This window comes from Furipterus horrens, unplaced genomic scaffold (assembly GCF_987537825.1).
Source record: "Furipterus horrens unplaced genomic scaffold, mFurHor1.1.pri manual_scaffold_17, whole genome shotgun sequence".
NCBI classification, from domain to species: Eukaryota; Metazoa; Chordata; class Mammalia; order Chiroptera; family Furipteridae; genus Furipterus; species Furipterus horrens.
Window position 1 is genome coordinate 21,578,370 of NW_028327187.1, and position 14,311 is coordinate 21,592,680.

The window sequence follows — 14,311 nt, forward strand, 5'->3', positions numbered from 1 at the left end:
CTTTTTTTAACAGAGTTTCTCTTCAATCTTCTGAAGCCTTTCCAGAGCAAGCTGGAAATAAAGACCCAGATTGTTTTCCACTGAATAACCTTTCATGTCATCCATCAAAGCCTATCACAGACTTCCAGGGAGTGTGCTGTCACCAAGATATTTTGTGGTGCAACAAGCTTTAGAACCAAGTTTATCAAGTTTATGAATACATCACAAAGGTTAGGAAAATTCCCTCCAAATGAACCTGGCCTAGGACTTTTGATATTAAATAGCAACAATAATGTTAAGGGATCTTTATTATTCAAAAAATAAATAACAAGATAATGACAAGTTCAATCTGGAAACAATGGAGATTGCAGGTAGATACAATAGATTTCCTTTAAATACAGTCATTTATTGGGGAGGAGTGGTCAGGCCCAGAGCTGTCCTCTCTGTTCCCCCTCTCATTTACAGTTACAGTGTTGGAGATAGGGACAGGGTTGATATAAGAACTGATTAGCAACATCCTGACACTATGTGAGTGTGTGTGTGTGAGAGAGAGAGAGAGCGAGAGGGATAATATGAGTGTCAGGGTGGCTGGTAAGGGGCAGGGTTTTTCCAATTCTCCACTGCATTCAACTTTCTAGAGCTTGTCCCCTTGATCAGTGGCACAGGGACCCAGAATCAAGCATACAACTAAAAGTGAGCTAAAGCTCCTTTTTTCCCTTCTGCATCTTCACTGATAAATCAAATGCATTATCCACTGAAAGATGATGCAGGCAAAATTTTAAAAAACTAAACTTGGCTAATTATCTGCTGTTTACTCAGAATTCAATCTGTGTATAATGGCATTGTCTTTTCACAGGAATCTCAGTATGTCTGCATCAGTTGGGTTGCTGCTTCAGAATATAAGTTCTTATGGAACAGGGGCTCTTAGGGTTTCACCCACCCCATAATTCGCTTAATGCAGCCCTACATGCCTTGGGATGTATAATAAATAGTTCTCCATGAGGAGGATCCTAGGGTTATAAATAGGCAGTTCAACAGGGGGGTGGTCTTAACTGCTTTGCTGTATTATGAAGACTACCAGCATCAGCTCAGCGGCAGCCTGCGAGGTTACACTGTTCAGAGTTTCAGTAAGCCAAAAGATGTGAAGCCAGTCCCATGGCTCACTTGGCTTGGATCAGTCACGTTGACAAACACTGAAGCACCTGATTGCAATTCAAATACTCCTCCCAAGTGAATGGATTGTTGCCCACAAGGTTTGGAGGAACTGTGGGTATTTGCGGCTCTAAGTAAGATTCTCTCAGATCCACTCTTGGACTTCAGGCAGAGGCTAGCTATAAATGGAGCTTGACTTGAAGGTTCCCGATTGGAACAGAAGGTGACTTGGGCATAGATATAATAGAGTCCTTGTCTTTTAACAGCCAGCTGTTTCCCATTTTCAAGGGTTACCAAGTTGTTGCTCATGGTGTAGTATCCTTTCTGTGCCCACTGTAGAACTGTAATGGAGAGAAAAAATTGTGGTGAGATGAAGCATAGCATGCTTCACACTCTAACAAAGTATAGTTTAGTGTTCACACTGGCTTCATATATGAATGGAAATTTAGAGCATAAGGGACTTTAAAGGACCTGTACAGCCTTAAGATTATGAAGGAGCTATGGCTGACAAATTAGCATGGGCTTTACAGTCAGATGAAGCTGGGTTACAATCCAAGTGTTATTCAAGCTTGGGCAGGTCAATCTCCCTGAGTTTTAGTTTCTCATCTGCAACACTGGGCTAATATCACAGCGTGTTTCAGAGCCTTGTGAAGATTAAATAAAGTAATAGGACACAGTGAGTTTCCTTTTCCCTTTAGAGTTCTTAAAGATAATTTGCCCTTGAACTTAAGAAAGTGTGAATGATTTCAAAATTCCACATCATAAATTATACATGTCAAAATATTCAAGCAAATTCCTTGCTAATATTAACATTGATTTCTTCCTTTCCTTAAAATTTATAAAGCCAAAAATTTGCTGGTCCACCTAGCTCAGCCTCAGCACAGAGAAAAGGAAAGACCCCATTTCTTCCTACCTGATCAAGCTGTTGGAAACTCGACGTGCCTCCCACAACAAGGACTAAAATTAGGCAAGGAAGTATGAAAATAAACCTGTCATTTCATTGTGTGTTTTGATCTCCCGTTGTAGTGGGTGCCACCAACTTGAAAGTATCTGTATTCTTGTGGCTAAACCAGAGTACCCACCAACAATGTGCCATTTTCTCAACTGAGATGTTGAGTGGGTTCAAAGTAGTGTGCGCACCTGATTTCAAATCTCAGCTCCCACAGAAAGCTAGATTGCTAGGGTGGGGGTTGGGAAGAAGTGAAAGTAACTGATGCATTTTCTTACTTGAGATTTTGAAAAAAGTCCTATTTGGTGGTCTTAGGTCTATCAAGATGCAAGATCCAACATGTTAAGACTCATCCTTTAGTAACAGGAAAGGTACCTGAAATGTCTGATACTTTTTGGCCTTCCAGATCACTCCAGAAATGACACTTTATCATGATGTTTTTGCTTTTGGACCATCTGATTGAGAAAACAAGTCCAGATTTCTTATCTTTTAGTCCACTAAGTTTATTTTTGTAAGTCTTTATCTAATTTTTAGCCTACCTGTGGGATGTAGGTCAGGTGTGTAGCAGCATTAAGCAGGTAAAACCAAGAGATTTGGGACTGGGATGGGATAAGGAATGTTACTATCTTTCCACCAGATTCCCTGAGAACCTAGTGTGATGCAGACTGTAAAATATACTAGGACGAATATCAATAATGAGCCTTTTGGCAGAATCTGAGCATCAAGAAATATACTCAAGGGCAAGGATTTATATACAGGTGGGCAAAAACCAATGGGAATCTATTCTTAGAGGAGATGTCTCTGTTACTATTATCTGATCTAGATGAGAAGGAGTCACATAGATGGCCATGCTGACCTGCCAATATAGTTGTGATATTCTCCTGTAAGTGTATTTTCTGAGAAAGGGGTACTTAGCAGAATTATTAAATATTGTGGGAATACTGGTATTAATAAAGGACTTTATGTCACTCTTATGACATCTAAGTAACAGTGAAGAAAACTAAGCAATGTCATCTTATATTTATATAGCACATGACAGTGTAACTTTCTTCCACATTAGCTGATTTTATGCTCAGAGTTACTCTGTAAAGTAAGGCAGAAACTGCTGCATAGGTAAAGGTACTTGCCCAAGGTCACCTAGCAAGTGGTAGTCATGGCTCTTGAACCTCAATGTTCAAAAGTTCCTATATGGTGCTCTTACTTCCATACCATGATACATGATAACCATGCATACCTACTGAGAAGCCCAAACCCCACCTCAGAGACGAGGTTGTATCTCCTCTCTCTCTCTCTTCCTCTCCCTCTCCCTCTCTTTTTCTCCCCTCCCCTCTCCTCCTTTCCCCCCTTCTCTCTCTCTCTCTCTTTCTCACACACACACACACTCACTCTATTGAGAACTCCATTCCAGAGCACTGTGTTCAACTTTTTCAAAGACTGCTCTGATGTTCTCAGACTTCATTTATGTAGATAGGGGATTTTATGCTAGCGTCTGTGTTTCCATCTATTTATCAGATGCAACACATTCTCCAGCACCAGCTATCAGGAGGTACAGATTTGGGGGGGGGAAGATCTAAGGGCTAGAACAATAATGTATGTGGAAATAATATCATTCAGGGTTGAAAAGATTACAGTATGTCATCCGTTGTTACTTCATTGGAAAATCTAATGTGCTGGCACCTACTGATCTTTGCAGAATGATTTTACCTTTAATTTCCCTGAGGTTGGTTCCAGTGGTGCTGGAGTAATCATACAGGGAGCTACAGATGGCAGGAAATACCCATTGAATCCCATTTACACACAGTAAAGAAGCATTGGGATGAAGGGTGTTCCCAGTCATCTCTTCTACGTTGTCAGAATAGTGCTTCCTCCACCTGGTAATTCATCATTTAGAATCAGCCACTGAGCAAAAACATAATGAGAATATCGGGATTGCGTCCCACCTCCTTTTGTCTCTCCAAATCCCATCTGTACATTTAAGCTCACTTTGAAGACAAAGGAAAGCATATGAGAGGTATATGAGTAGGTTTGTAAATTAGGCCCCAGAGGAAGAGGGGAGCCTAATCATTAGGCAGCATTTCATCAGTATCCCAGCCTTCCCCCTTGGGTGGGTAAGGCTCAGATGCTTTTGAACTTACCAGATGCTGTTTTACTACTGGCCTCACTTATGACATGTGCTGCAATTTGAGGATCCTGATCACCTGAAATGAAACCAAAAGCTAACTATTAGGCCAGAGTAATACAAAACTGCCCATGGAACTATTTAGTCCATATTTACAGCTGTGTAGTAGACTGTGCTTAAATAAATTATGTGAAAGGAAGGATAGAATAATCTGAAATCCTTCCTACAGTGGAAAACTTTGGTTTTTAAAGCCTGAACAATTGAATTGGCTGTTTCCACTGATTCTATTTTTCTTGTAGTTGTTCAATACTCGACTGACTCCACTTTACAAATCTAGACATAGGCTAAAAAGACTGGTCTCCATTAAGTGTATTTTAACTCTTGCTTCTAAGAACAACTTACATCCATTGGGAACCCTAGTGAACACTAAGGTCATGTCTGCACAATTAGCTAGTAAGATGCTTATGGTATCTGATTTAGTCAAGCAGTGGCCAAACTATTTTATCTATCTCTAATTGTTTCTCATGTAAAAGGCTTGCTTCTTAATTAGATGTGCTGATCTTCTAAGTGCAAAGACTGTGGAAGTTTCTTTTTTTTCCAGTAATGAGGCTGGTGTTGGACACTTTGTATGTTCCCTATAAATATTGAGTCAAATTGCATGACCTAAAGTACCAGTTTTGTTAAGTTTATCATTTACTGAAAACTGCTAGGGGCAGTCTATATGATTAACCTCAACCTTCACATGAACTCTTTCCTCAAATTTCACTGTAATTAGCATGTAAAATAGTTCCACTTAGTATATCTTACAGTCATTCTGAAGACAAAACCTTCATGGATCAGATCACCTTTTGCATCTAGACCAATACTTAAAGCAACCTCTGAGTATGCTCTTTGCCTCAGGAAACAGTATCTGTATTTCTGTATGTACAGGGTGGGGCAAGAGCAGGTTTATAGTTGTTCATATGTGAAGTGTTACAATAATTAATACATAATAATACAAGAGTAACTTATGTGTTTAATGTAATCACAACTGTAAACCTACTTTTGTCCCACCCTGTATATCTATGTGTATTTCTGTGTATTAAATCTAAAAACACCCATCTACCAACACTTCATCTTTCCTATATGCAGCTACTCAGGTCACTGAGGCATTGCTGTGTTTGGTTTGGGGTGCTACATTGTAAGAGGAACAAGGAAAGTTAGGGTGTCATCCTGAAAAGCAGGTAACTAGGAAAGGAAAGGCTCATAGGAGGAAGAGTGGAAGGAGTGGAAGATACTGGGGACATTTAGCCTGAAGAAGAAAAGGCTTACATGATTGCTGTTTTTAACATCTGTAGAGCTGCTGAGTAGAAGAGGAATTATACTTTGTTTCATGTGGCTGCACAGAGCAGAACTGGGTCCAGTGAGTGGATATTACAGGAATAATTTTCAACTCCAGAGGAGAAAAGGTGTTTCTCATATAGTATAGTAAACTTGTTATAATTATTAGAGCCATTCAAAGATTGACCAGGCTGCTTTATGAGATAGAAGGTACTTAGGCATGCTTGATCAGAGGCCAGATGATCATTGCTGGTGTGAAGGAGATTTGTGTCCTGGGTGTGGTATTGAATTTGAGAACCATCACGACCCCTTCCAACCATGAGATGCTCGAGATGCTCTGACATCAAGAACAGGGCAAAGAATAGAATGTTGTCACACTGACTCATTCCTTGATTCTAGAGGCTCCACTGGCCATGGTTCCCCATAAAAACTGTTATTAAGCAATGAGTGCCACTGCTACCAAATGGTGATTTTCTTGTCCTCTGTAGGTGATACTAGTCTGTATGGTGGCTTTGATTAAGGTATTGAAAATAATGGAATTTCTTCATACTTGGTATTGTCAGCATTAAAGGAACCCAGTCAATTGTGTTCCAGTTTTATTTCCAGGGCTAAAAGTCTCCTGATTCAACACTGGGTTGTTCAATATAATCAGCCTTATAAAGCTTCACTTTACTTTTTAAGTATGCATAGAAATTGGTAAATATCAACATACCTTTTTGCATTTCAAAGTTTTTTTCTTTCTCCTTCACTTCATTTCCCATTAGATCCTGAAATAAGAATCATTGAAAAAAGTCAGTTTGACAAGAACTCTGCTGTGGGCTTTTAGAAATACTGTATCATTTATTTGGCATAGGTCTTTACTCTGTTACCTGGTTCTGGTGAGGCTTATCATATAGACTCAGATCCTGTCATTAATTCCATCTTATTGATTGGGTGCCCATGATTCTGACAGATGAGCTGATAACCCAGAAAGCCCAGAGGTGGACCTGAAAGCAGAGTTTGGGCTTCATTGTCTCCATTCTAGCACTCTTTCTACACTAGACGCTGCAATACTGACTCTTCCTATGACTCCTCTGGTTTTGACAGGTATTAACAAATAATGCTGAATGGGGAGATAATTCTACCCTGAGAATTGATATGTAGAATATTATTAGACATAAAGCATGGTGTGTGTCTATTAGAATAAGATCTGTTTGAAATCTCTCAGAAAATGGTAACAGTAAGTTGGATCTTAGGAAGAAATCCCAGAAAAACCTCTGATATTTTTTTGTTGTTGTTGTCCCTTTCAATGGGCTGAGGAGATTTTCTTGTTGCTGGCTGGGTGCCCTTGCATGGCTTGCATTTACTATTTAGAATAATCAACATACATATAGGTAACACAGGTAATCTCCCAATGCTTCTGATGTTCAAAGGCATATGCAACCCTTCTTCAGGGGTTTCTTCTCACTTAGCAACTGAAGGAAGATTAGTGGTACTTAAAGACTGTAACAGGGACTGCAATCAACACAGGTCAAAAGATAATAAAGGCTACTGCTGCCATTTAAATATACTGAATAAATGGCATAAAAGGCTTAACTGGCTGGCACAAGGTCACCCAAGGAGTCTGAGGCTGAAACGAAGAGTCAAAACTGTGAGATCACATTCATACGCCAGGCTTAACTCACACCATCACCCTGTACTTTGAACACAAGAGACGAAGACACCTGATAATCAAAGTCTTGTTCTCCTTCCCATCGCTGCAATCAATTTTCTACAGGGCCCTTCCTCTTCATTCCTCCTCTAGAAAGAATAATGTTGAGACTGTTGAGTGTCTTATTTTAGGCTCAGCTCAGTTGCCAGATGTGAGGGTGTAAGTCACAGAGCCTAAAGGGGAACCTGCACCTTGAAATACTCACATTGGCCGCAGGGCCCAACTTTCCACTTTAGCTGAAGTGTAGCACTGTGAAAGTGCAGCAACAGGAAAATGTTTGTGAGATAACAAGTAAACAAATGAGTATTTAGTGTCTTTTCAGAAAATGGAGTGTGATGATTGAGATTGAGATACTTTCAAGCTAGGTGGTTACGTTGGTGTCAGAGCTTAGCCAAGATGAAAATGTGAAGTCAGCAATGTTTGTCTTTTATGCACCCAACCTTGCCTTTTCGTGAACTTTCCTCCAGCCACAGTCCCCTGAGCTTTTTTTCTTGTTTTGCTCCACACTTTAACTGAAAATCTTTTTAAAGTTGACTTTCAGAAAATCTTGGATTGGATATTTCTCTCTCAGTGGGAATCCTTGTGGCAGTTATGGACAGATTGGCCTTTAACTTGAAAGGAAATGTTTTGACCCTGTCAAAGACATCTCAGGAATTGGTAGGCAGATAATCATGGAGCTGATCATTCTAGCAGAGGGTAGGGTAAGTAGTAATTTAATGTGAAATTACACTATTTACAATGCTGCCTCCACTTATCCTAACATAATACCCGAATCCCATCTTCTCCCCAAAGTGACAGCTTGGTGCTACCTACCTCAGGAGATTATGATTTTCTTATTATTAGAGGTGTTTGAGCAGAGATTGGGGGACAAGTAGGTAGTGACTATGGGGTAAAAACTGAAGTTATAGGTTGATAATTGAATCTGATGATTTCTAAGACCTCTTCAAGTTCTATTTCAGAGCCAAAAAATTCAAACCCTAGACTCCTCTAGACCAGTCAGACTGTGACCCGGAAAGAAATACTTCTAACATTAGCTAAGAATGTAAAAGCCCAATTTGGGGTTATTATGTAGCTGACCTGTTAAGTTTTTTAAAAGTCCAAAATATTGATTTTGAATGAGAAATTTGGGGGTGGTGTAGATATTAGAGAGCAGTTCAGTCATTGGAGGAAGATTGGGTATTTGGAGGACTTTGTATCTCACCATCCTGCATATCATAGGTACAGATGACATTGACTCAGATTCCATCCCTACTGTTGTAGAAATAAGGGAATTCTTCTGTTGACATGCTTGAGAAGTTCTGCCTTTTTAAGACGTGAAACTTTGGAGCTGTCGCTTTTTTATGCAAGTATAAGCAGAGAGGCCAAACCGGCTGGTTTCCTTACTCCTATTCTGGGTAGCTGATTTGAAAAGCTTTACATATCTGACCTGAAATAAAGCCTTGAAGTATTGGCAGTTAAACTGTAAAAAGAGGGACGAAGGGAAAAATCAATAGCCACTCTCACTGCCATTGGAGAGAACTGAAGGCTGATCACATAATTACAGAATGTCAAAGTCTATAGTGCTCTTACAGATAATCTCAGCCCTCTTATTTTATAGATGAGAAAACTGAGGTCTATAGATGTAGAGTCATTCACCCAAGGTCACACAACCAAACACATTATATATGTTATTGGCGTTTTTAACCATTGTTCTGAAAGTGGCTTTATTTACATTTAAATTTGCAACGGTACCCTTTAATACTAGCCAGAAGCCTCAAAGAACCAGAGAAACTCAAATCATTTCCATACCTTGCAATTAAAGGGTTGAGTCTTTTTCTAAAACCTAGATTAGCATAAAGAACCTAAAAGGCAGCAACAGATTTGAGCCACATTCTGATTCCTATAAGGTGACTCAGGAATAAGGAAGGTCTTAGTCTTCACTGCTGGATTAAATTACACATCGGGGACAGTGTATGAGGACAGAAATAAGTTCAGAAATAAAATCTAAAGTTCTTCAATCCCAGGTTAAATCACAAACCATTTATATGTGAGAGCTAATTCATCTTGGTTTACCCAGATACCCAACCACCTGGCACAGAGATTCCTTCAATGTGTAGTACTGCCTCCTATTCACAACCCTGAAGTGGGTGGAGGGCCAAGGGTATATGACTCGGTGTTCTGAGGGGGAAACAGTTAGAAACAGTTCTTGATGTTATGCTTCAGGAGAAAGAGCCTTTATATCCCTTGTCTATGAGAATGACAATATGCATCCTCAATGAACATTCTAAAAATTCTTGTTTTAGGTACCCATTATATGACTTCATGCTGGGTATGAACTTGTTGAGCTAGAAATCTTCAAACTCTACCCCAGGTCTCGATTGGCCCTAGTGTGAACTGGATTCATGAGCAAGTCATATTATATGGTGTCTGGTTTGAGAGGTACTGAGAAGGTCTATCACATATTCTTCAAACCTCTCTTCACAATAAAAGAAAAAGACTTCACTTTTATGTACCTGAAATTCCATCATAAGAGAAGCATTCCTTCATATGTTAGAATGTTTCAGTTTTTAGAAGTCCCTGTGACCTCCAATAAAGGCAATACCTTAACATGTGGCCTCCCAACACTGTAGCGGCCAGTGACTGTCACTTCCCTGGAAAATGGGGACCTGGCCATGGGTCCACAGTGAGAAGGCATCAAGGTTTGGATGGGAAGATAAGAAAATGAAAACCAAACAAACTTGGTGTACTTCAAAATTTTCTCAGAAGCAGCTGCATGTATGAACTCATGTGTATGTGTGAATGTGCCTATGAGATGTGCTTTTTCCCCAAGAGAGTCTTTTTTATTCTTCTCGAGAACATTCTTATGAATGTGAATACTTCCAATTTTCTATACCCTTTTAACATAGGATTTTGGCTTCATTGTTCCTTTTTTTATTTTTATTTTTGAGAGTACATTTATTAAAGCTGGGGACAGTGAAACAAAGGAAGGGCTTAGGGTAGAAGTAACAGGAGGTGCTCTGCTTTGGCTCCCTAGAAATGTTATAGAAAAGGAGTGAGCCAAGGTGGGGCTGCTTTTAGCTCACTGGGAAGTTAGAGAAAAAGGAGGCTTTGGAAACAAGATGGGGAGTAAGCCCAAGTGGAGCTGCTGCTGCCTGCTGCTCCCCTGGCTGCAAGTCTCATGGGGACCCTTAGAGTTGAAGAGGAAATAAAACGTTCATGCCTGGGAAAGGGCATGGGCATGCTCTAGAGCAATGGTTCTCAACCTTCCTAATGCCGCGACCCTTTAATACAGTTCCTCATGTTGTGGTGACCCCCAACCATAAAATTATTTGTGTTGCTACTTCATAACTGTAATTTTGCTACTGTTATGAATCGTAATGTAAATATCTGATATGCAGGATGTATTTTCATTGTTACAAATTGAACATAATTAAAGCATAGTGATTAATCACAAAAACAATATGTAATTATATCTGTGTTTTCCAATGGTCTTAGGTGACCCCTGTGAAAGGGTCATTCGACCCCCAAAGAGGTCGCGACCCACAGGTTGAGAACTGCTGCTCTAGAGCAAGCTTGTCCATTTTTCCTTTTTTTTCAATACACATACCTATGTACATATATGATGTATAAATAAATGTTTAAACTTTTACAGTCAGATTTCAGTTTCCCAGCAGAAGTACTAAAATTTTCAATGACACTTTGACCAATAGCTAAGTGCCTTACCTTGACAAAGGTTTCAAACTGGCTTCTAATTTCCTCACAGTTCAGTAATGATAAGGACCTCTCTCCTTTGTTGCACTTCTGTATCATTTTCATGAACACAAAATCTTCATGAAGATTTCTTTCATCTTCTATCTATTTGTGAAATAACAGGGACATGAAGAATGTAATTCTGAAGGAGGATCACACTGATGATGTGTGCCTCTGCATTAACTTCCACGGCGTCAACAATAGAAGAAGGACTTTGCAGTTATAAATGGAGAATAAAAAGTTACTCTGGATTATTGATATTTGGTATTAGCAGCTTAAAAATCTACAAAAACCAGCAACTAAAATGTCATATTATCTGAAAGTCTAGATGGAAATCACAGCTATTCTAATAAAATTTCATCACAAAGTATACATTTTCTAATATATTATAGCAGCAACATTCTATAGTTGTCATATTTCCCATTGCTCCAGTAATGATTGCTCATTATAAGCAGTCTACAAAATAATCTTTTGCTTAGCTAATTTGCCCATTTCATTTTAGTGTTTGTGATGAAGATGTTAGTTTTCAATGTGTGTCAATTAACTCAAGTTCTAATTACATTTCTCTCTTTTCAACTTTAGTATTTGCAGAAAACATTTCAATTTTTAAAGAAATAATCTTTCATTTTCAAAGTTAATGGGATATTTTATTTTCCGATGTCTTAGAATAATTAAATATATGGAATTCACTTGTATAATCAACTAATTCTTTGCTGTTCCCTTGTTTTAATATTAAATTTTTTGATTCAAAACAAGATGCAGTTAACCGGTGGCTTTCACTGACATTAAGAGCATGCCTAAATGCTATGATAAATTTGAGTCTACCCAGGTCAATATTTCCCCTGTAGAGGCTAGATTGTGTCCAGGCTTCTGTTGGCAGAGCCCATCAGATCAAACACAAACAACCAAACCCAGAACCACCCCTCTCTTTTCTTTGCAGTGAAACCTAAAATTTGAGTAACCCATTGAATTGCCTCAACCATCACTGCCCCACCTTATGCTCATAGAAAACCTCATGGCCTTAATTATAGGCTGGTAACCCAATAGAGGACACTTAAATAGCCCTGAGAAAATGCAGTCTCCAGATGCTGTACATCCACAATTACCACATCTAAACTTTTAGGAATAGCCAGATAATTGATCAGATATCTTCTTTTCATCTATGATTGATATTTTGTTAACACACCCAATGAGGCCCCTTAGTGGAAGTGGGTAAGCACATCAAAACAGGATAAATACTAATGGTTATATTATTCTAAGAATGCAAAACAACCTACTAAGTTACTCTACTCTTTTATTCCTGTATGTCCAATCAAAGAATGTAAAACATCTTAGAGGGGAAACTGGGCAGCTTGCAACTACAATCAACATTTGACCAATTATAGAGAGAATGCCACTTTTATTAAAAGACTGCAAATTCTGGAATTTATTCATGTCTATGCTAATCTAAAGCACTATGAAATTTCAGATCAAATTGATGTTCTCCTTCTGTAGTTGAAAATTTAAAAGAAAAAGGTGTCCATGATAAAAAAATTGTTTACTTTTTAAACAAAACTAAATAAAGCAAATGATTGTAGTGAGATGCCTATATAGTGTTTACTTTGTGCCAGGCTCATTACAAGGCTAAATTTATTTAATCAATGAGGTGGACACCATTATCATTCCCATTTCTCAGATGTGTAAACTGAGGCATAGAAATATAAAATAACTTGCCTAGGATCACAGAGCCAATAAAAGTAAGAGTCAAGATTTGAATACAGGCAGTCCTATTCCAGAGTCCAAGCTCTTGACCAGAGACAAGAATAGGGGCCTTCACTAACTAGACAGCAAACATTATGCCATAATGGGTTTCTACCATTGTCCATCATTTGGGTAAAGTTAAACCAACCAGCCCACAAATTAATAAGGATCTCAAATTTAGTTAATAAAGGCTTCATCTTACCTTGTCCAATCTTCTGTGAAGATACACAGCAAAAAGTGCGGACCCAATCATCTGGGTGATAAGAAAAACAGTAAGTAAATACATAAAAATTTTCATACTGATGGGTGGTCCACTGGTCACAGGTCGGGGAGAAGGTTGGCTGTATGTTTCAATCATGCTGCGTTAGAGTTGAAATATCTTCTGCCCAAGAAGGTGGCAGAGGCAGCATGAGAAGACTGTCAAAGTGGCCACCTTACGCAGGATTAGTTAAGAGCGCACAATCGTAGCAACCCACACTTCCTGGAAAATGTGCTTCGTAGTCTTCTCTCCCAGCAAAAAAGTTACGTAAAGGTTTTTTTTTTTTTTCTTTCTTAAATTATACCCATATCATTCACTTCCAGGCTTTCCCTTTTGTTAGTAAAGAAGAAACAAGTTTCTTCTTCCATACATTCATTCTTGCCTTGAAATGTCGTAGACTTCTTAACAGACGCTGGCAGTATTTTCCTATTGCTGTCTAAATTTTTGGTTCACCAGTTTCAAGGAAAGTGATAAATTAATCCACCAGCAACAGACATATTTCATTTTCATTCTTACTAATGTAAAGTGCGAACCTGGTATGTGGGGAAAGAAACAAATGTCAACAAAAGTTTGGATTGATTTTATGACTGGTATATCACTAGCTAATTGCTTCTCAAGACTTCTTTAACCTTTAAACCCAACAAAATCCAGGAAGCTATTGAAGTCAAGACTACATGGCATAAAACAAACAAACAAAAAACTGGTGATGATTATTAAAGGAAAGTTAGCTGAAGAGATAATTCAGGGAAAAAATACATTTCTCAAAGATCAAGAGAAGTAGGGTCTTGAGAGGAACCAGACCAAAACTCTGCAATTGAGGTTAGAGTAGGAATATTAGCTCGACTTAGCCAAATTGCCTGTCTACATTGTTTCAATCTGTCAGATCACTTACAATGCCAATGTAACTATTCGGAAAAGGGGAAATAGGTGGCAGTTAAAAGACTTGAATTCTGGTCTTTGCTCTGCCAATAAATTGCTATGGACCTCAGGCAAATCACTTTGCCTCTCTAAACCTCAGTTTCTTCATATCTGAAAGGGACAGTTGCACCTGCCTTGCCTACCCTATAAGTTGTTGTAAAGACTCAAAAAATATGTGCATGAATGACCTTTGAAATGTGTTAAGCAGTATAAAAACAACTTTCATCCTGAATTTTTAAAAAATGTGTTTAGCCTAAGATACGAGTTTTCCAAATAATTGCCAACTCCTAACATACTAGTAAAAAACAAAAGAACAATAACAACACCAAAACCCAAAAACTTTTGATAACAAATTGAATCATTGAAGTGTGTAGAATTACACGTTTATGAGTGGCTTTTGCATAGTTTTATCAGATTGTGTCCAAAATAAAAGCAGCTGTGGAGGTCCGTACCCCA

At 38.6% G+C, this 14,311-nt stretch overlaps 1 protein-coding gene across 1 annotated transcript; it reads right to left on the minus strand.

Moving 5' to 3' along the window:
- Nucleotides 1-269: 269 nt before the first annotated feature.
- CD40LG (CD40 ligand) lies at nucleotides 270-13,086 on the minus strand. Its single transcript, XM_090264651.1, has 5 exons — nucleotides 12,881-13,086; nucleotides 10,912-11,043; nucleotides 6,232-6,286; nucleotides 4,216-4,278; nucleotides 270-1,472 (listed from the first exon to the last, which is right to left on the minus strand). The coding sequence occupies exons 1-5, from the start codon at nucleotides 13,034-13,036 to the stop codon at nucleotides 1,096-1,098; spliced, it is 783 nt and encodes a 260-aa protein (XP_090120777.1). The 5' UTR covers nucleotides 13,037-13,086; the 3' UTR covers nucleotides 270-1,095.
- Between the last annotated feature and the right edge of the window lie 1,225 nt (nucleotides 13,087-14,311).

Coding starts and splice junctions, on each gene's coding strand:
- CD40LG (XM_090264651.1), bottom strand. CDS start 13,036: ATGATTGAAACATACAGCCAACCTTCTCCCCGACCTGTGACCAGTGGA. Junction 6,287..10,911: donor AGTTTGAAACCTTTGTCAAG/GTAAGGCACTTA, acceptor TTCTTATTTCAG/GATCTAATGGGAAATGAAGT. Junction 4,279..6,231: donor AAACTTTGAAATGCAAAAAG/GTATGTTGATAT, acceptor GTTTCATTTCAG/GTGATCAGGATCCTCAAATT.